We start from the raw sequence: 22,831 nt of genomic DNA, 5'->3' as shown, positions 1-22,831 counted from the left end.
GCAAGGGATTTGGACTGACCAGTCCTATGTAAAGACTTATCTGACACATACATAGTTATAACACAACATATATCACATATAAGAGGTTCCAGAGATAATTTTAGGTTACACAGAAAAATGCAGATGTTTGATTGCCTGTTTCATATTATATTTTTATATTTTTATAAGTGAAATTTAGCACACACCCTCTACTTATTTGTGGACATTTAAATGTATGAATACTGTGTTTTTGTTTAATTTAATGCTTTAAAACATAATTGTGGCCTTTGCTACAGTTAGCATATTTGTTTTTTTATTTGCATATAATGCCAAATTTAACTTTGTATACTGTAGAGAATGGTTTCATTTAATTTTCATTTTAACCAGGGGCAAGCTTTTTATACAATTGTAGGCCCATATTTATTCAACAGAACAATTAACACAAAAAATCCTAGAAAAGGTCCAGTATTCAGTTGTCTTGGGACATTGCGTACAGAATAGATATTTATTAGTATAAGCTAAACAAGTGGATATGATTTCTGCGAAACCTGCATTTCAACCAGTCATGGATTTCTTTTTTGTTTTCATAGCCTCAAGTGTCTCGTCAGCAACAGCAGATGATACTAATGGTAAAATTAATATTGTCCTGTTTCATCCACAAATTAATGTTGAGTTTGTCTTATCTAAACCATGCAAAGGGCCATGTCTCCCATTCAAACTTACTTTCCTACCCTATTTTCAATACAGGAAACAATGGACGAGACTCTCAAGACTTGCCTGCTGGTTCAAGTTCTCTTGGTAATGCAATGCGAGTTTGAGATGTGAGACTTACCAAATTGATCCATTTAAGTGTCCAGCTTTCATCTCCTCCTTCTTCTGCTTTCAGATTCAACTCAGCCTGGACAAGGAGGGTCCACTTCAGGAGCAGTTTCTGCAGGTAGTTATTGTAATGAGTTGTATGCAGCTATAATGTAGCCTTAAACCAGACACTTAAGATTAAACACAATTAGACATACTGCTGAGTAATTTCAAGTAGTAAAAAAATAAAATAAAATAAAATAAAATAAAATAAAATAAAATAAAATAAAATAAAATAAAATAAAATAAAATAAAATAAAATGAGAACTGGGGGAAGCACGGTGGTGCAGCAGGTAGTGTCGCAGTCACACAGCTCCAGGGACCTGGAGGTTGTGGGTTCGATTCCCGCTCCGGGTGACTGTCTGTGAGGAGTTGGTGTGTTCTCCCCATGTCCGCGTGGGTTTCCTCCGGGTGCTCTGGTTTCCTCCCAAAGTCCAAAACCGCAGGTGGATTGGTGATTCAAAAGTGTCCATATGTGTGAGTGTGTGTGTTGCCCTGTGAAGGACTGGCGCCCTCTCCAGGGTGTGTTCCCGCCTTGCGCCCAATGATTCCAGGTGGGCTCTGGACCCACAGCGACCCTGAACTGAATAAGCGGTTACAGATAATGAATGAAATATTGAGAATTGGAGTTTGTGTGTGTAAGTCTGAACTAATTTTAGATTACATTTTACACTTGTATTACACCAGTGTAGCATTGTTAGCATGTTAGGTTAATCAAATAAGTATTCCGCATTTTGGAAATGAAACTGTTATTCTTACTTTGGATAAATGTAAGCAGGGTTTTCTTATATGTCCGTAGTGAGTGTGTGTACTGTTTAATGCACTCTAGATGTCCAGCTAAGAATAAGGTATGGACATGGGTGCCAAAGTTTGAGTTAGTGTGCTGAATTTAGGCAAGCCTTCCGTTTTATATATTTATTATTTTAACATGCAATTCCTGAGCATGAATGAGAAGGCATTAGATCGTCATCTGAAATTAGCTTCATGATAAATGCTACATCAGTTAACCTTAGCTCTTAACAGCTGCTTTCATACATACAGCAAAATACTGAAATGTCTTAAGGAAAGAGCATTCTACTAACTAACAAATCGTTTGCCAAGAAAATTTTAATTACCTTCATATTTTTGTGTCTTAGCCCCATAAATGCACTGTTGTCAGGTCTTAGATATTATGACTGTCAAAAACAGGTAGCATCTAGTTTTGTTTATTTTTTTGTGCCAATTTGAAGCAACTTCAGTTATAATCATGAGGTAGTTCCATTTTAAGGTTGATAAAATTCTGTACTTTTCCCATATGTAAAATGTACACTAGGAACATGTTACACTAGGAAAATTGGTTCATGGGTTTAAATTTTATAAGTGTTCAGGCACACACAAATGTTGCCAATTTTTGTCCTCTCTGCTGCTCATTGTAAGGCTAGCTGTGCTAAATGCATTGTCCTTCCCCTCCCTTTCTTTATATTTATCCAATATTACCTTATGGTTTGTCCCCAACACGTTTTAAAGCAAAGTTATGCAAATACATTTTTCTGCATTTCTTCACCCTGTTATTTAGCTTGCAGTTTTACTGATGAGATTTGTAGTAGTTGCAGACTACTCAGGCATCTTTGTAAAATGCAAGGAATGATGTGCAGTGACATCATTCTTTCATGATTAAGAGAACCGGGTTATGTACATAACAATTCATTCTTTTGTTATAATTTTGGTATCTCATAAAAAGAAAGGTATAGCCAACCCCTGTATGCTTTCTAAACTTCTGAATCAGATGCAGTACATTAAGAAAGGACAGCCCTAATCCATAGTCATCTTGAGCCCTTGGCTAAAGTTATCGACTAAGCCCTTATCATATGGGGAATGTCAAAACTATGGAGAGAGATTACGCATTTGCAAAATATTTTGAGACTAAATGTTAATCCGGGCGGCACGGTGGCGCAGCAGGTAGTGTCACACAGCTCCAGGGGCCTGGAGGTTGTGGGTTCGATTCCTGCTCCGGGTGACTGTCTGTGAGGAGTTGGTGTGTTCTCCCCGTGTCCGCGTGGGTTTCCTCCGGGTGCTCCGGTTTCCTCCCACAGTCCAAAAACACACATTGCAGGTGGACTGGCGACTCGAAAGTGTCCGTAGGTGTGAGTGAATGTGTGTGTGTGTGTTGCCCTGTGAAGGACTGGCGTCCCCTCCAGGGTGTGTTCCCATCTTGCGCCCAATGATTCCAGGTAGGCTCTGGACCCCCCGCGACCCTAAATTGGATAAGCGCTTACAGATAATGGATGGATGGATGTTAATCCACATATTAAACACAAGTCACAAATATGTTTCACTATTCACAAATGAACACATCCCAATCTGTGTCTCATGGTCTGCAATTTGTAAGAAAACAGTTACAGTCATAAACACATGTTTTTGTTTTCCTAAATATATAAACATTTTATGCAAATTAAATACATTTAAAATTTAAAGTTACATTGCATATATTTGTAAATTCGAAGTCTCGAATTGAAAATGTATTTGTAACGTGTTGAATCTGCATTTGTGGATCAAGTCACTCACGTGTTTTCCGTGACGTATATTTTTTAATTCCTTTTGCGGGTTTTTGAATTTTGAGACTTTCCTCGCATTTCACCTGATCCAAATACAAATGCAGCCTGATCCACCAATGTGACCAGCAGGCGAACAAACCACCGCTAGGTGGCACTGTTGTTTTAGGACGTGGGGGTCAACTTAGAGATAAATAGAGACGCATTTGAACAACATTTAATGTGGAAGTTCGAACAAAATGCCACCCAAGCCGCTGAATTCAGCTTCATATCACAGACAGTTACGAGGGGGATCACTGTGGAACACTTCTGAATATGCCCTAAATTTAATTAAAATCCAGAGGAAATTCCCTAATTTCGCTGCAGACTAGGGTTGTCAATTAAATTACTTTAAAGTCATTACGTATTTGGACACTAAAAGCCGTGCTGCGTATTGGACTGATATGGGACGCGATGTGTTCCGTATTATTGAGATTAGATTGTTAAAACCGGTGATTCGTTTCAGACAGACACCCTCAGCCGGAGGAAGGGGCGGGTACCCCACGGCTCCTAAACAGAATATGCGCTTCTCATTGGTCATCACTTTTATTTAGCTAATCCGCAGCCAGAGTTAGCTGTCTATCATTTACTGCGGCAGCCAATGGGAGTCACAGTCCCGTCTACAGGGGGTTTGCTGCGACCCTGAGAGAAACAGGTCAGTTCTGAAACACTGGGGAAACAACAGTGCCACCTAGCGGTGTCTTGTTCGCCTGTTGGCCACATTTGTGGATCAGGCTGCATTTGTATTTGGATCGGGTGAAATTCGAAAGGAAAGTCTCAAAATCCAAAATCAAGCGAGAAAACACGTGAGTGACTTGATCCACAAACGCAGATTCAACAATTTACAAATAAAATTTAAATTCGAAACATTGTTTATATTCAATGTAACTTTAAACAAATGTATTTATTTTCACATTAAATGATTATACATCTGTAAAAAACAAAAACATATATTTTTGAAAGTAACTTTATTTGTACAAATTGCAGACCGTGAGACAGAAATTGGGATGTATTCATTTGTGAACAGTGAAACATATTTGTGACTTGGGTATAATTTGTGGATTAACATTTACGCATTTGTAAAGTATTTTGAGACTAATCTCTCTCTATAAAAAACAGCCCACCAAAGACAAAAGTCTAAAACCCAAAGCTAGCAAACATTGCACTGACCAGAGAAAAATAGTGAACAGACCAAAGGTCTGGACAGGGGCTGCTGTAAAAAGCCCCTTGATCACAAGTGCATAATAAAGCAGCATCCAGACCAAGGGTAGTATTGCATTGCCGGACTCTCTAGGGAGAGGCTGGTACCTTTTGCCACATAACATAGCAGAATAGCCGAGTTCCTGGAGGAGGGTTGCTGGCCATTGTTTTGATGGCTATGGTGATTTTTCAATGGATAAATTAAGACATCTAGACAAGTTTGACACATTGCAGTTAATCAGGAAACTAAACTGGAACTCTAGTCACATAATGTTGAAGAGTTATATTTTTTTGGTCACCTCATATAGCAATACCGCTAGTAAGCACTAGATAGCATCAGAAATCATTCCCTTCATCTAAATACTGCACAGTGCACTATTCACTAAATTGTGAGCAATCGTTCCTCCCTTTTCTTTATTTTGCCTGATCCACTAGCAAAAAAACCCCACCCATGCTTGGGAACACTCTGGAAATGGTGTGTTGAGAAGAAGCAGAGTCAGAACATACATGGACCTCAGACTTCAACAACACCACCCATATGTAAAAACAGAGCTATTACATGGTCTTTACTTGGTCAAAATATATGACTATATGTGCCCCCGAAAAGGTCACTCACATCATGGCCGTCTATTATTTCAGAAATATAAAACACTCTATTGTCACTTTGATGTGATGGCAGGAGTGGCAGAAAGGGCACAAGCTCAAGGCATGGACTCAGACAAATATCCCAGAGGAATCAAAAGCTCCTTTCACCCATGCATGTTAACACAGACATTTTGTGGAGCTTGCTGGAGGAGCTGTAACCAGGTGCAAAAAGCATAAGCAGACCTTGAAAGGAACTAAATGACATCTTTTAGTATATACAAAAATTGTCAATATATAAAAAAATACTGAGATCTGACAGTGACACTTCCACATAGTTAGTTAATACCAGCAGAGTAAGGTAGGGTGACCAGACGTCCTCTTTTACCCGGACATGTCCTCTTTTTTAGACTTAAAAAATGTCCAGGCGGAATTTCACAAACGTCTGGGATTTTGTTTTTCTAGAGCTTACATAGAATTTCGAGAAGTTTTTCGTTCACAAACTAGTCCCGCCCTCCCCTACTCCGATTGGTTCGCTTGAGTGAGAAGGGGGAGTGGTGAAGTAGCCTAAAATCTTCAGATTGGACGGTCTGACTGTAGAGCTACCATTATTGGTCGATAACCTTCTCTGTAAACATTTAATTGGTCAGTCTGCACGTCAGTAGTCGTCCACCCCCCCAGAAACATGTACTCTTTTTCACCATCTCAGATCTGGTCACCCTAAGTAAAGGTTATCGATCTTTACCACTATTAAAAGGTACGACTATTACGACTATTAAAAGGTAAAGGTTTTTAACCCCCCCAAAGAGATGGTGTCCTCTTTTCACCATCTCAGATCTGGTCACCCTAGTTTACAGTATGTATAAAGGTAGGTGGTAGGTAGGGAAATTTCTTAGCTTTTTATAATTATCCTCTGAGCTGCTGCCTTATGGACTTGAGGTGATGATTTGTTGGTGCTTGTATCTATTTTTTGTTGGTTAACATAGTAGCCCAGCTTGAATCTACCAGCTCACAGTACACTGGGGCTTGCTGGGTCTGACAATGGTAACCAACTTTGCCTGTTATGCTGGACCACCTGCACAAAACACTGGTGGACATGTCCAAAGTCAGTTAAGGAGTTTAGCAAAGCCAGTTTAGGAGCATTGTATGAGTATCCAAAAGGGCACGTGAATAGATAAGGTCCTTGGATGAAGCCTCATTTTATCACTTTGTTGTTGTGGATTTTGACATTGTTTCCATAAAGTTCCCCTTGCCAGCGAACGTCAGGGATGCACCTTTCTATATTTCACCCTCAGTGTTTGGAGCTGCACAGCCTTTCTACTTTTGGGAGTGGTTGTGGGTTGAGTGGCCATAAGGCTGGGTTTGAGCCTGTGAAAGTTTGAAGATATCTAACACGCTTATAAATCTTGCCGTCATACATAGGGCATTTAGTTCAGTGTAGCCACATCTTGGGTAACACTATATGGTGTTCCCCTGATGCATGTGCATGCAGCAGTGACGTGGTCATTTTTCCATTTCTATAATGTAAATGTAGTTGTTATGGATTGTCTGAGTGCAGGAAGCCTGTCATGGGCTGTCCCTAGGGCTCCTTTGTGACCCTGTTGATATTTGTTGTCCACTTCTTGGCAGAACACTATTTCCGCAAGTAACTGTGGTTATGTGAATTGCGGAAAACCTCAGCTGGCACATGGCTTTATGTCTTTTAACCATTTTAAGTAATTTTATGTATAGGTATTGCTTCATTCAATTAATTCATTCATTATCTGTAACCGCTTATCCAATTCAAGGTCGCTGTGGGTCCAGAGCCTACCTGGAATCATTGGGCGCAAGGCAGGAATACACCCTGGAGAGGGCGCCAGTCCTTCACAGGGCGATACACACACACATACACACTTACGAGTCGCCAATCCACCTGCAACGTGTGTTTTTGAACTGTGGGAGGAAACCGGAGCACCCGGAGGAAACCCACGCAGACAGGGGCAGAACACACCAACTCCTCACAGACAGTCACCCGGAGCGGGAATCGAACCCACAACCTCCAGGTCCCTGGAGCTGTGTGACTGCGACACTACCTACTGCACCACCGTGCCGCCCGGTATTGCTTCATATTATTAGCCAATAATGTTCTTGCTTTAAAATGTAATGCTGGCACTTTATAGAGATAAAGCAGTTTTAATACAAACAAAATATCTAGAAAGTGAATAACCTTATAATATTCTCAAAACATGATCAAATATTACATATTTTAGAAATATACACAAAATGTTTTTACCCTGTAAAATGAACATTTATATATACTGTGATGCCACACTAAATAAGACAATTACATTTAGGTGCAGTCATAAGTGGAGCTGGTCATGGGAGCTCAGGGTCAAAGGTCCCTGGTAATGACAATTTTGTGCAAATATATATTTTTTTCAAAATACTATTAAGTCTAAACTTCCTACTAAAGAGCCCACTGACCTTTATTTATTGCAGGTTCAGCTGGGACAGCTCACTCACACACTATATCTCATGGTATGTTTTTGTATATTTGCATACTATATATGACGTAGTTGTTTATAATATGTGTTATTGCACAGTTGCTGTCACAACGATGCAGTAAGCAAGTCAATTTTGTGGGGTAAGTTTGGAGAATCTGTTTTTGGTTAGGCTCACCAGGCCAGGTTTCACCGAGCCATGTGTCATCAAGCCATGTTGTGCAAAGTCAGATGGAACCAGGCCAGACGAGTGGTTCAGCTTTAGTTTCTTCTGAGGTCCAAGAACAGCCAGCAGGTACCCAAGACACACATCAGTCCTCTTCCCTCATTGAGTCTTATAACCAATGCAGTGTAATAGACCTGCAGAGGGCATTCATTAATATTCATTTTGATGAATGTAGAAGAGTAATTCTCCAAATATGTGTGTGTATGTGTAGGTTCTGATGCAGTAGCTCCACACACAGAAGGATCAGAAAATGGTATTCGTATTGTATATTGCAAAATTGCATCATGAAAATGCACTGGAAAATTTTTATTATGACAATGGTGCATAACAAAACAATCTTCTAAAACAGTGCTCTTGATGTAGGTGAAGGCCAAACTGTTCATGTAGGGTCCCAGGTTGAAACCCCAGGTAAGTGAAAACTTGATAACTAAAAAATGAACAAAAACATAATTTATGTTACATTTATTTTACAAAATAAATCATATTAGTCACACACAAAAAGATAACAAATCATTATAATTAGATTTATGTAATTTTAGGTTCGGAGTCACCAGGAGAACTGCCAGAAAATGAGAACAATGGTATGTATGAGGTTAAGGTTTTAGAAGCCCAGTAACAGAAGCATACGAATTTTCGTCTTAAAGTCAAATGCAATACATTAAGACTTACTGTTGTACTTTTACAGGCAATGGGCACAAGCAGCTGACTAATGGACTAGACAATGGCCATACAGGTTGGAAAAATTGAACACATAGTAATCAATGTTTAATTAAAAATCTTGATAAATCTTGATTTATTGTTTTATTTACTTGCTTTTATTTTAGAACATGTATAGATTACTCATATTGGTGTAAAATCTGGCCTCAAAATGTTTTATTCATTTCAAAATGTTATTTTTAAAATTAAGAGTGCTTTTTCACCTGGTACATCTTAGCGCTGTTTTTGTCTGCAAAAATGTATGAAGGTGGCTTGTGAAGCAGTATGATTAAATTCAGAGCAAGGCTAGATCTGTCCCTACCATTTGAAGTGTCTTCTATATTTTCTGGTTTTAACACAGGCTTGGATCACTTTGTGGAAGGCACAACTCAGATAGACTTGACAGGTATTCAGGAAATATACAAATCTATTCTCAACTTTTTTTAATGTGTTGCAGGTATCAAATTTTACATTTTTATAAGATTGTTATCTGTAAAAACATTGGATATTTTTTATTTGTGTTTGTTAGTTAATGTAATGTTAAATCACTCATTCTTGTTTTTATTGCATTTTACACAAAAATCCCATGGTTTTTGGAAATGCTTTGAAAAATGTTGTTCTCAAACAAAGTTTCAGAAATCATGGTTAGATCATTTTATTTTGCAAATAACTTGCTTTTTTATGTCACAGGTGGTTTTGATCATTTTGGCTCAAGTTCACATCTGGAACTTACAGGTAAGTTAATGAATAGGGTTTGCATCTGTACCATGAGTTCTGTAGTACATATTGCAACTTGTGCTTTGTGTATGCCAAAGTTTGGTCCAGATCCTCATACAATTTAACATTTTAAACATTTCAGTTTTCTAATACCTGCCCTCAGAAACGTCTTTAGCTTTGAGCAGGTTTGATAAAAACTCCCCTGAATCGTTCCTCCTTCTCAAGGATATACTTTTTACTGTTACTTTTTACTGTTAAGTGTATCTTTGTGATTTTATGCAAAAGATACATTTTTTTGACATCTTCATTTAAAAAGGAGACATTCACATTCTTAATCAAAATAAACTTTTCAAAATATTCACGTTTCTTCACCATTTGCTAGCTCTCCAGTCGATTTGTTTGCCGCAAACCAGTCTAGTGTGTTTATGAAGCCCTCTTGTCAGTAAACAGATAGAGAGGCAGATAGGTACATAGATAGATAGATAGATAAATGGATCATTTTATTCCGACATGCTATGCTTTCTCCCTCTCAGCTCATGGCAGAGAATTGTTGAAAATCATGAAATTAGATGAGGATATTGCTATATTCCTGCTCCACTGGTGGGTAATATTGACTCATTTTAGCTGTTGCAGATTTCTGAAGGTGAAACGGACTCTAAATTCAGGAGAATGCTAACTACATGAAAGTAAACACCAACCAAAAGAGCTACAAAACTAAACAAATTGAGTTGCAAATAAGTCTGTGGTAATTCTAACAGTGATTAAAAACATACAGAAAAGCTAAACTTCAGCCACGTTCAAACTAGTTTTTCCCCTCAAACTTACTGTTCCACCTTAAAAGACAATGAGCTGCTGAATGTAAACAAACGAGAGAACAGCAGTTTCCCAGAATTATTGACATTGCCTTTATTAGGACAAAACTAACAAACAAAACAATAGTGAGTCAGGAGGAATCTCTGCAATAAACTGAATATTCTATTCCACCAGACAAAAAATTATAATAATAAATAAAAAAATTACCAGAAAGCATTGTCCAGTTCTGGTCATGGATTGCCAATGTACATTCCCCATTGATTCCCCAGTTAACACACACCTCTATTTGAGCAGTGAAGTCACCAGTTTTGCTAGCCCAAGAACTGGAGATGTAACCTGATTTAACATGACATATCGCCCATTGATTTTATAGAATATTCTTAATATATGTATTAATGACCATTAAAAGGTCTGCTGGTTGATAACTGGGTCCCTGGGTCTAATTGCATATGTCCTAGGCATGACAGACCAATCCAGCCATGACTTCCTCATTGGCTTAATGGGTGAGTGTCTCTTTCATTCACTCTAGGAGTTCTGGGACACCTAGGTCATTACTACCTGAAACCCACTTGTGTTCTTTTTGCAGGTGGCATGGGGGAAAGCTTTTCTCCAGACCCTTACACCGATAGTATAGGTATGCCTTCAGACCCCACTGCTGCTCCCTCAGACGTTATGTCCACATGTCTAATAACTGATGCTATCTCAGCAGATCATATGGGACTTGCTTATCAGGTAGAGTCAACAGGTTAGTGTCTCTTCATTTACTTTCACTTACATATTTAGTCAAACAGCCAGTGTAGACTGAGGTTTATCATCTCTCAAAAAAAAAAACCATTAAACTGCCCATTAATCTCCTGTGACTCATAATAAGATGGTTATCCTACTTCACATAAGCTGGACTGATGGTTGTGTGTTTGTCCATACAGCCCTTAAAAGAACCTTGAAATGCTTGCTCTTGACATGTTGCATTAATTATGGAGCATTTGGATAAACTAATCTAGAAATCTAGATGTAGTTCTTTCCTGAGTGGTAAATGAAAGGGGAAAGTGGTGTAAATCAGGGTTGGTTTTGCTTTGTTTCACTCTGTTGGTTCTTTTTCAGCAGCTGGGCTGGATCCAGGACATCCAGCCAGTAGCAGTTCAGCTCCAGACCCTCCACCAGGTAATGGCTACTGGCTCTATTCTGCTTTGCCTTGCATCGTAAATTTAGCTTCCTTCCCCACAATAGCATTCTCTATGTACCATGGCCTATCCCACCATAATCTCTGAAATGCTTTGCCAGGCTTACAAAGGTTGCATTGTTGTACATGAGACATTGTGCCCACACATCACTGAGGAAACCAGGCACTACACCAGTGGGTCCTGAAAACCTTGTGACAAATTTGGTTTGGTGAATCTCCTAATTGAACTCGGTAGTTAATTTACAGGTTTAGTAGGAGAATCACCAAATGTTTAGTTCTTGTTACGCCAAGACCAGATCTACATAAAAAAACTATTGACAATTTCTCATCTTTAGTCAAGTCATATATTTATATTTTGTTTTTAATAATGCTGTAAAATAATAAATCATTTTAATAATGCATTGTAAAAAACATTTTGCCAAAGTGTTTGTCCAAATATTGAACCCCTTCAGGTCCTGATCATTCCTCTACAGGGACTGGTCCTGGTTTTTCTGTCCAGTCTACTGGTAAACAGCATTCTACTGTATACTACATACAGACATACAATACTGAGTTAAAGATTTCTCTTGGAAATATACATGTAAATAAATAAACAGTAATTAATATTTTATGTGACCATAATAGCTTAACCATTCTGGATAGGCTCCAGACCCACCGCAAACCTGAATTGGATAAGAGGTTACAGAAAATGAATGAATGAAGGAATATTAGTTCAACCATGTTAAACCCTCTCCTTCTGGAAGGACAGGGTTTTTATTTATCATGTTGCACTTAGTTTGGCTAATCAGTCCTTCATTAAATTAAAATGGCATGTTCCCTGCAAGAAATTATATTTTTGCAAGTGAAGATATCTTAAAATCTCTTTTAAATACTTCATTTGAAAGCATATGGAATTTTAGTATACAAGTAGAAATACACATTTTTCTGTTTATTTTTTCTACTTTTTTCAAGAGGTTATCTCCAGAGAAATTGTCTTATTCTAGTGGATTTATGAATGTTGTAAGACATAATGCAAATCATTTTTAATATTTCATATATTATACTAGAAATATGACAAAAAATCTACAAGTAGATTTGTACATACATTTTATGTGTATGTTAAGCAGATTAAACAAAGTTAAATAAAGGATATCATATTTTTGTAGTACCTGTGAGAGAACTTAATACATTCAGAAACTAAACCAACATTATAAACTCCTTAAAATTATACATGATATTACATTTTACTTTTTTATAATGTAAAACTTTATACTCACATTTGTATTTTTAATGTGAATTGTTTTAAACAATTGTGTACCTGTTTAAGATTTTGCACGGTAATGTACACAAAAATCTATAATATTGGATGATCCATACTGAAATTTATTTGTTATGCTTATAGGGTCCTCTGATAATGGCGCTCAATCCAGCTCACTTGGAGACAAAACAGGTAAACAAATCTTTAAAAGGTCCAATAAGTATGTATCACCAAAATTGGCTAAATATTTCTTAATTTTATGCATTAAAGAATGGGTCCCATACATGCCATGGCTATGTTTACTAAAAATTAGGTACAGAATCTGTGATACATCCAGGTCATTAGCCATTAGTGTAATGACCTTTTTATAACATAGGGAGTCAGTGAAAATGGTTAATTGCTCCTTCAATAACCTTAAATTAACCAAGCAACATTTGGTAACTGAGACCAATATAGATTTAGGTCTCAATTAATGTATTCATTTTGTGACACTGATTCAGTACTAATATCCCAGGTGCAGCTACAGGCTTTGAAATGATGTCACATTCAGATCCTTATTTTACGGATTACACAGGTAGGTAGTAAAAGCACAAGCCACAAAATAATAAGTCAAGATCCACTATCTTTAAGAGAGTACATGCTTTGGGAGGTGTGTCATTGCTAATTCTACCACTTGTGCTCCTCAGATGTTGCTGAAAATGGCAACAATGATATCAATGGTGCTGAATCATCTGATAGAAATGGTAAGCTCTGAACCAAGCATCAATTCACAGTAGATAGCGCAAATTATTTTTTTGTCCAATCATATGTAACATATATACATCTACAGGCAATGGACGACACAGACCCATAACAGACATACACAGAGGTATGAACAAAATATGATGCAAAAAAGCTAAATCTTCTCCAAGTTGGTAAAATATTCCATACAGACATGGAATATAGTTAAAGGTATGTATAGATATAATTGTGAGATTAATATGTATTGATAGGATTTGTGTTGTACACAGGTGATCCTCCTGGAACTGGCATTCATGCTGATACTAGTATGTATCTTACAAGTATTTATCATAATGTCCTTAAAAGTAGCATAAGCATAGCACAGCTTTAGGACAACAAAAAAATTTTAGTGTCACAATGTGTTTAACTTCTATTTTATATTTGTAATTAGGCTCACTGGATCATCAGGTTTTTGTCACACATCACCCAGTTGGTAAATATGCTTCACTGCAGAAAATTACATTATAGATCAGTTAGTTTGTGAGCTTTAATTCAGTGTTCATGAATTTACGCTTGGCTAACAACTCCATGGCATGATTGATCCCTTTCAAAAAGGGACTTTTCATTGTGGAGGTTAGATCATCACTGTTTTCACAAGTTTTTCTTGGACCACAATTTTCCCCAACAGGAAGAAACAGCAAAGATTATTTCTGTATGAAATTATTTTTTCATCCACAGCTTTGATGTACCAAAAATTATTCCAGTAACCTCACGTTTGATTTGTCCCTCTTTACACAGGTGAGCAGCCTGGTCTCGCCACACAAACTGACAGAAGTGAGTTCAAATGATGAAGACAAAACAACATCAATGCTCACTCCTTTTTTCCCCTCAATAGTATGCTTGTGACTTGTGTCATGGCGCCCCTCGAGGTGAACGTTTGCTCGCTCTTTGACTCTTAAGCCCTATTCGGATGGGATGACTTTTACCTGTGGATGTGGGGGAAAAGTAAAAAAAAAATCACCCAGATGAGTTTTTCGCGTGTTTTCTCGAAAGCGAAGGAGCTGAAGGATGCGTTTAGTGATGAAATATACGGTTCAAGTAAAAGCTTAGCGGCTGAACGACACACCACGATCAAATCCACAAAACGACCTGTATGTTTTGTCCACACTAGGAGCCTCCATACGTGTTATGAACGCGTGTCGCTACCATTAAACGGTTTATAATATCGGTTATAATAAGGATTGTGTGAAGGATTAGTAAAGTTTTTTTACCACCTTCTCACCCGTTATCTGTTATGAAGGACTAGAAAATTCGTTTAGGGCTGTATGTTTGGTGGGAGGGCTGATCTCAGAGCAGTTGGGACCGTCTAAAAACTCCTGTAACTCTGCTGTGTTTATGCAGCGTTGCCAACTATTTTCAGAGGAAAGTAGCTAAAGTTTGCTTGAAAACTTGCTATATGTCGCTAGATGACGCAATGCCTTAATTTGCATATGTATTACGTCATCGTGACGTTTTTAAATATTCCACCTAGCAGGAGATGATGATAGGATGACCAATGACTATAGGAAATTTTCCCTGCGGTCATTAGCTGAGACCAACTGATGAAATCAGGTGTGTTCTAGCTTGATTAGTTAGGGAAACCAGCAGCTACAACAAAACTTATTTGATAGGACACCCCAGCTGTACAGGATAAAATATACAAACTATGTGCATATTTACAAAGAAATAATATTTCTAAACATCTAAGAAATAGAAGTGAGAAGAGGAGTGGAAACACACCAGATTTATGTATTTATGTTCTCACACAGTATGTGTGTGAGAAAAACAGAGTGATGAGAGTTTGCGGTGTTTCAGCATAAACAAAATGTAAAAAAAAACTAATCAGCGTTTTGAACTCCGCAACAGCAACGCCACATTTACCTTAATTTATTAACAGCTAATACACCACTATGCTTTGTGAAAGAGTGTATTTATGGTTTGAGTCAAACACCTCCTTAATTGAATTAATGTGCAATTAAAAATGTCAGGGTTTCCAGATTAAACATCTTAATTTTAATATTGAATAGGTTATGTGACCGCGACCCAGAAATAGATTTGGCAAAGAAGAAGATGATAGTTACGGTTTGTATAAAAAGTCACTAGATTTGTCACTAAAGGGTCTGAAAAGTTGCTAAATCTAGCGACAAAATCGCCAAGTTGGCAACACTGTGTGTATTATCCACATTGTTTGACGGTAGTGCGTGAATCGAGTAGCCCCTTCCATCTGTTATTTTCACCGCGATTTCTTATCCAGTGTGAATCCACCATAAACATTACTGACGTCTTGTTGAAAAATTACTCTACCCTAGCTCTTGTGTAAAACTAATCCCGTCCGAATAGGGCTTTACAGTAGCCTCACAGTGTGAGATGCCTCAGTGAATTTATACCTGTTTTGCTGTTCAAATACCAGAGAGTCTCAGGCGAGCATTCAATCCCTAAAATAAATCTAAGTAATAAGAAAAAGCAGCTGGAGAACATGGCTCACATATTTTCCATTGATTTTCAGCAGGAACTTTGGATTTAAAAGACCCCACCCTCAGTCCTTATGCCAAAATCACTGGTAAGTATACTGAGGCTATAGGGATCACACAGTATGACCTTTGAAAGTGTGACCTCAATGCCTGTAGAGATTAACTATTTAAAACAAATCTGAATGCTTAATGCGTCAATTAATATTTTTAGATTTTATTATTTCAGATGGTGCAGTTACAGGTGCAGATACTCGAACGGATATGACAGGTATTGTAGATTTCATCTAGGAAACAAACATAGGCATATTTATGTCTAACTAATAATAAGATATAAGAAAGCATGATGTTTAATCATTGTGGGTGATGCTCTGGACAGGTTTAGGAGGTAAAGCAGTAACCAATGGACACATCCAGATGGACATGACAGGTGACCCAGAGAGGGCTTAGCACCATTGTTGTTCTCAGTTTATATTTTCATATGACTACCACAAATTCATCTAATACTACTAGTAACAATTCTCTTTCTTACCATGTTTCAGCCATGGACAATGCCATCTACAGTTCTAGCCCTCCGGATACAGTAGGTTCGTATGCAATGATCAGTTATTCCCTCACACTCAGTGTTTGACTGAAGAGGTCAAAGCTTAACAAAATCACAAAGAGTATGATACGAAATAAGAAAGAATATTTCACCTTCACTTTTATGTTGCAATATCTATGCATTCTTGCTAATCAGACAGAACTTTTTCAGTATTTCAATATACATTCTTTATAACATCCACCACTGACTGATGTTCATTACAAGGCACTGTCAACTTTTTAAACTAACTTTAAAATTAATATTGACAAAGCCAAGTGGTTAATGTTTGACAGTGGTGCTATGTTTCTTGTTTTTTCCTGGCAGTTTTTCCTGTGGCTTTTATATTGTTCACATCGATTACAGAATTATATCAACCCACCAAAAATAAGAAACATATTGTGATATATGTTTTGACCATATCATCCAACCCTAGATGAAACAGGCTTCCCATTGTCTGAGACACAAACTTCTAGTCTATTCCCTGGCCAGCCTAGATCTATAAATCTCTGTCTGCATAGATAGTAAAGGCATTGGTTTTTTTCTACTACTTTTCTACTTTAAAGTATTTCTTTGTAGTCATATTAAAGGGGATATGTTATAAATAAACCACAGGGTTTTTTCAGTAGATTTGCATATAGATATTTCTGGATTGCTTACCAATGATTCACTCTGATTTTCTACTGCTCCTCATGTAGAGTGCAAACCCTTTACATACAGCATACTACGGAAACGTAAACAAAGATAACCAAGCAAAACAATGGCTAAAACACAGTGCTTCCGTTCCTCAATCCTGTCTTCTCATGCTGAATTAAGCTGTTGCTAATTTTCATTTAAAGGAAAAAGCACTGACACGGTCCTTCTGGACAGGGCTGTTTGATAGGTTAGCAATGGTGCTGTAATGTTTGAACCTTGTGTTATTTTGACTAAATTGTGTCACAGACCTTTCCTTAACAGCTTGTGCAGAAACACCATATAGCGATCATATTTCCGTTAGTAAAATGTGATGTTGTCAAGAGTTCTTAACACACAGTAAACAACAACTTGTTTTTCAGAACTAATCCAATTACTCGCACACTGATTTTCAGCTGTCTACACTCTTCTCTGGAAAATACAAACAAAACACAGCCTGCTCTGTCCAGATTGTTTTCACCTGGAGCCTTGTGAACAGAGGCGATTGCTCTAAGACTGCAAGGGAAGCTCGGCTTCCCCTAAAATGTCAAAAAATAAGGGATCAAATATATTCGGTTGTGTGTATATGTCATTGAATAAATATGCACTACAACGCGATTAACTTTTGTTCAGAATCAGCTTCTTATCACTGGTAAAGACGCAGCTTTCCTCTCAATCATTCCCGCAGCTTCACAGTGCTTTAAATAGCGAAGTTCAATAGGGAGTTCAGAGTTCAATAGCGAAGCAGCGAAGTGCAGCAAAACGAGAGGAGTCATTGGATAAATGCTGGGCTTTGTCCCGCCCATCGGACGCTCAGCGTCTCTGGGGGTCTATGGGGCAGTGGGCTGGCCTCGGCTGGCCCGGACGCTCAGCTTCTGCATGATGATTGGACGATCTGCCTGAGGCGGAATCCCTTTTTGATTGGCAGCGAAATGAGCGAATCAGCGATCCTTTGGTGTAAAGATCCGTGGGAGAATTACATTTTCATTCTGTTCTGAGTTGAACCGGAGATTTTCTTAATCCTTTTAGCAGCATTTTCTTTGTTAAAAACAACTAGTGAAAAATCGAGCTTCTATTTCTGGTGGGTTTTTTGTAGTTTTTTTGTGTTTGGAGACTGACTTCTATCACTCTTTCTGACTTCTATCGCAGTTTCTGTCCAGCGGGTGCTGCTGAGCCCCTCCACCGTCACAAAGCACTCACAGGCGGACACACTTCACATGGGCCAAGGCCGTTTAAGCAGCCTAGCTCTGCTGGCCATTGAGAGGACACTAGTCAAGTCCCTGGAAAAGACGCTAAAACCTCTGTAAAAATCAGTTACCAATCACCACTCACTGCGCCACAGTAAACAGGCGTTCAAAAAGAGTCAGTCACACGCTGGGCTCAGGAGCTCTTAGAACAGCAGATGAGCTGAGGGAGCAATATGGAACACCATCTGGGCCAAAACATTTTAGAATAAGCTAACATTTACATGTTTGTCACAGGAAAATGAAAAGCTTTATGTTTTGTGACAGATTATTTGAAATTTTTTTGGACACTTTAAGACACAAACTCCCTACTCAGTAAATGTTGTGTAACCCAAGAACACTTTAAAAATTTGCAGGCTCTTATAAGATCCTAGCAAATCAGAATATGTAAATGGCAAATATGGTATCCCCAGCACTCAAAAATACCTGATATAGGGATATAGTGTAGTTTTTTCTTTTAATTTATTTTCTTTTCTATTCTTTTCTTTTTAGAGGTTTTTAAATTTATTGCTGAAATTAAATATTTGGGCGGCACGGTGGCTTAGTGGTTAGTACGTTCGCCTCCCAGCGCTGGGATCTTGGGTTCAAGTCCCATCTGGGTGGAGTTTCCATGTTCTCCCCGTGTCTGCGTGGGTTTCCTCTGGGGTCTCCGGTTTCCTCCCACAGTCCAAAAACATGGAGGGTAGGTGAATTGGCTTCTGTCTAATAACTGTCCTGCTGTGTGAATGTGTGTGCGCCCAGATATGGATTGGCACTCTATCCTGGGTGAAATCCTAGTGCCCGATGCAGTCCTCCAGGTGGATGGTCGTTCCTGGTCGAGAGTACGCTGTGCGCGTTTGGCTGCTGCTTCTTGCCAGTGTGTGGATTGAGTGTTCTGAGCAGTGTGGATTGTAAAGCATCCTTGGGTATCTAGAAAGTCGCTATAAAAGTGTAACGATAGATAGATAGATATTGCAAACAAAACCCTGGAGGTGAATAAATATCTTGCCCCAGTAACCCTGATTTAAGCCCTGAATGATTGTTATTCTGTATGTAGAACCCAATATATGTAGTGTAAAACTGGGGTGGCACAGACTGCTCGAAAATGAGAAACCTGTCTCTATGCTATTAACCCATAACTGTGTTAACTTGTGGCAAAGAGGGAGAATATGTCCCATTTAGAGTTATATTCAAGTTGAATCCAATACCATTCATGGAAGATAATCCTCAACTAATCCTATGCTGTAGTCAGCCTTACTTATTAATTATTATTACTAATTAATAACCTAAATTAGCAATCTTGTTTTTAGAAATGAAAGTGATCACAAATCACATCAAAGAAGTCAAAGAAGGCATACCAGGATGGGTTAAACACAGGGCCAGTATGGGCAGCCCTTCAAAAAAACACAAAGCATCTATTTAAATCTCTCTAATAGACAACCCAATATAGGCCCATGTGGACCCTATATATAGAGAGTAAAACAAAAAGAAATACATGTATCTACTTTGTCAAAATTTCATGATGAATGGATCGATAGAATTGTCCCAAAGTCTTTTTACAACGTATTCCACTGAAAGTCATTTTTTACTTTCTCTTGTAAAGTCTTGGAGGTACATGTATTTCCTTTTAAAATGATATAAAGACTTACTGGGTGCTCACATTTACCTGATATATACTTCCCACCTGGGTCAGATTAATAGCTCATATTTCAGCCTATCCAGAGCTCATTTCCATCTTGAACCAGCTAACCCATGTTCAAATCTTGTAACTCACTTAGCACGTAGGTATGCTGGCTGTGTATGTATGTCTTAATGTAGAAAACAGATATATTCATCAAAAGATTTTCTAATAAATAAAAAAATACTGGTCATACACAGGTTTTGAAGGCCGAGTTGTGACTGAAACAACCTCAAATCATACAGGTAACTGTGGTCCTTTCAATAAGTTCAATTAATGATCCACTCATTCACTCAGGCAATCATTTCATATTTAGTTTGTCTTTCCCAACAGCAAATAATGTGCTTGAGGCTGGGTTTGGATTTACAGGTAAGCAATAAGTCTACTGAATAGTATTGTCTTTACCTTTAAAAAAAAAAAAAGGACACATGGATGTAAAGCACTGAATGGGCCATTTTGTTGAACATGAATGAGTGGATGTGTGAGTGACAGTTTCATGAAGTGCTCCCCATCCAAAAATACAATGGTAGTAATCCTCTATTATTTCATATCTCTTGTGAAAACCACTCCTCACTTTTTCAGATGCCTCACAGACACACAAGAGTATGGTTCAAACAGAGTTTCCAGGTTGGTGCAATGGGTTTGAACTGGAAATCCCAGTTAATATTTGTGCTTCAGCTGATTTTGTACATAATGTAACACACTAACCCTCTCTTCTGTTACAGGGGGTCCCATTGGATCCTCTGCACAGACAGATGCCATGGGCACTGGTGGGTCAAACACATGCTGTTTAAAGGAAATTGAGCAGAAAACGACGTAGCTATTATTGCTGAATTTAGACAGGCTTGAATAATTCACGATTTATTCCTTTTCAGCTACATCTGAACCTCAAGGGTCTCTCGGGGGTTCACGTAAGTTTAATATTCAAGTCAACTGAAGTTTCATAGGTAGTTCATAAAAAGATTTATTGTCAGTAACATATTTATGAATGGCAGTTGAGTTTTTCTTTTATTAATACAGATCCTTTTCTGATACTTATTTGCTCTCGTTGATAGGTCAACTTGGTGCTACGGAACAGACACAATCAGCTGGTAAGCTTAATGGAAGTTAGTATTTGAACATAACATTTTCTGTTCAAGATCAGTTACATAGATCGTACATATTTTTATGGGCATTATGTAAAAGTAAAAACTGGCTTAACCTAAATTACATCTCAAAGAGCATAGCATTAGCATATAGCTTTGAGAAAAACAAACAAAAAAAGCCTGGAAGAATAAATGTATTCATTACATATGTTGAAAATGAGAATCAAGAGTAAAGAGAATGAAGCAAAAAATGGCAAAAACCAGAGCTTCTGCTCCTTGTTTGTAATTCCTGGGCATTCACCCTGAAACTGGGCACTATGTACAGGGCTAGACAGGGGAATGGTGCTGTATTGTATGATCCTTGTGCTACTTTAAACAAAGCATGTCATACACATTTTATTAAGACCCCAGGGAACTGTGCTAACTGGTGAAAAAACAGTATATGTCCCCTTTTAATGTAAACATCTAAAAAATCTGGGAGATGTTTTAACTCCCTTTCAGAAGAAATGAAGGCTCTACTCTACTTGGAAGAGTAGGTGACTACAAACTGGAAATATAGTGTAGATTAACTAAACTACTGACCAGTATTTGTGAAGTATTAAAACTTTTCTTTATCACCAGATGCTCAACAACTCTTTTGTTTTGTCGGTTTTGCTTGTTCTGTCCAGTTTCAGCAGGTGAACAGTACCACACATCTGGTCAGGGTCCTGAAGGTGGGTCACAAAGCCTTATTATTATAAATGGTTTCTGCTGAAGTCAAAACCTTTAAACATATCTTATTAATCATCAGGGGTTATCAGCACATAAGACTTTTCAGATGCAGAGAACATAAAACTATTGAACTGTGTAAAGATGTTCATGATTTTGTAGCGCTGAGACTCAGTGAGATCTATTTACATGCTGCTCTTGAGAGGTAAGATTGAAAGGAAATTCAGGCTGCTTTTTTGCCAAAGCCATAGTCCGCCTTGAGGTCAACAGTGCTGAACAGCTAAAATAATAGTTTTAAAAGTAGCAGCTCACCTGCATGAAATAATTGCATTCTGCACTTTCACAAGGTGCAGAAAATGTGGAACTGGAGGATACCTGCTGATTTCCACATGAAGCCACGTGTGAAGTTTCTGCGGTACAGATTTCAGTGTACAGACCAGTCGGCCTGGCAGAGGAACAGCAAGCCCGTCCACTAGCCTTAGACTACATTTTGTGTGTCAGTTTTGTTTTTGTGTTCAACTATTTAAACATTCAGATGACATTGTAAGGTAACTTGATATTGCGTGTTTTTAAATGCCCTGTAATTATATACTTTATTGATCTAAGGCAGAGTGGGTTAAAAATGAACAAACTGTGTGATAGATTACTAAGCATTAAGGAGGCTCACAGTAGTCTCACCACTTCAGACTTGATATTTAAAGGCATGCAACAGTGCAAACTTTATAACCCCATTTCTCATTTTGTTCGCTAAATTTCCATGCCTAGCTGTATGAAAAACATTCTTTACAAGTGTCACAAAATTGTACATTGCCAACTGTATGTCATTTGAAAATAATCTTCACATTAAATTTAACATCAATTTTGAACATCAAACTCTTTTTTATTTATTTTTTTTTAATGGCAGCATGTTTACACTTTAGTATGACTCCTAGAAACATAAAAGCTACCTTTTCCTGTCTGCCTTTCAAGTGTCATTAAATAAAAATCTGATACATTATTTATGCATGTTAAAGCTCACCTAAAACCATATTTTACATTTCATGTTCACTGGTATATTATTGTGATTGACCATTTCATATGCCATTTCAAGAAAGACCTAGTGTCACAATAGTGTTGTGAA

At 37.9% G+C, this 22,831-nt stretch overlaps 1 protein-coding gene across 1 annotated transcript; it reads left to right on the top strand.

Moving 5' to 3' along the window:
* Positions 1-1,460: 1,460 nt before the first annotated feature.
* Positions 1,461-13,106, top strand: LOC136699097 (autotransporter adhesin BpaC-like). The gene is made up of 16 exons (XM_066673544.1): positions 1,461-1,475; positions 7,523-7,573; positions 7,668-7,706; positions 7,842-7,964; positions 8,107-8,148; positions 8,259-8,303; positions 8,435-8,476; positions 8,581-8,628; positions 8,953-8,997; positions 9,282-9,326; positions 10,580-10,624; positions 10,708-10,866; positions 11,223-11,282; positions 11,754-11,807; positions 12,683-12,730; positions 13,039-13,106. Exons 4-16 carry the CDS (start codon positions 7,901-7,903, stop codon positions 13,074-13,076), a joined length of 735 nt encoding a protein of 244 aa, XP_066529641.1. The 5' UTR covers positions 1,461-1,475; positions 7,523-7,573; positions 7,668-7,706; positions 7,842-7,900; the 3' UTR covers positions 13,077-13,106.
* Positions 13,107-22,831: the final 9,725 nt, after the last annotated feature.

The sequence above is a fragment of the Hoplias malabaricus genome, chromosome 6 (assembly GCF_029633855.1).
Source record: "Hoplias malabaricus isolate fHopMal1 chromosome 6, fHopMal1.hap1, whole genome shotgun sequence".
Lineage (NCBI taxonomy): Eukaryota > Metazoa > Chordata > Actinopteri > Characiformes > Erythrinidae > Hoplias > Hoplias malabaricus.
Note: the sequence above shows the minus strand (reverse complement) of the source record. Positions and strands in the feature narration are given on the sequence as shown.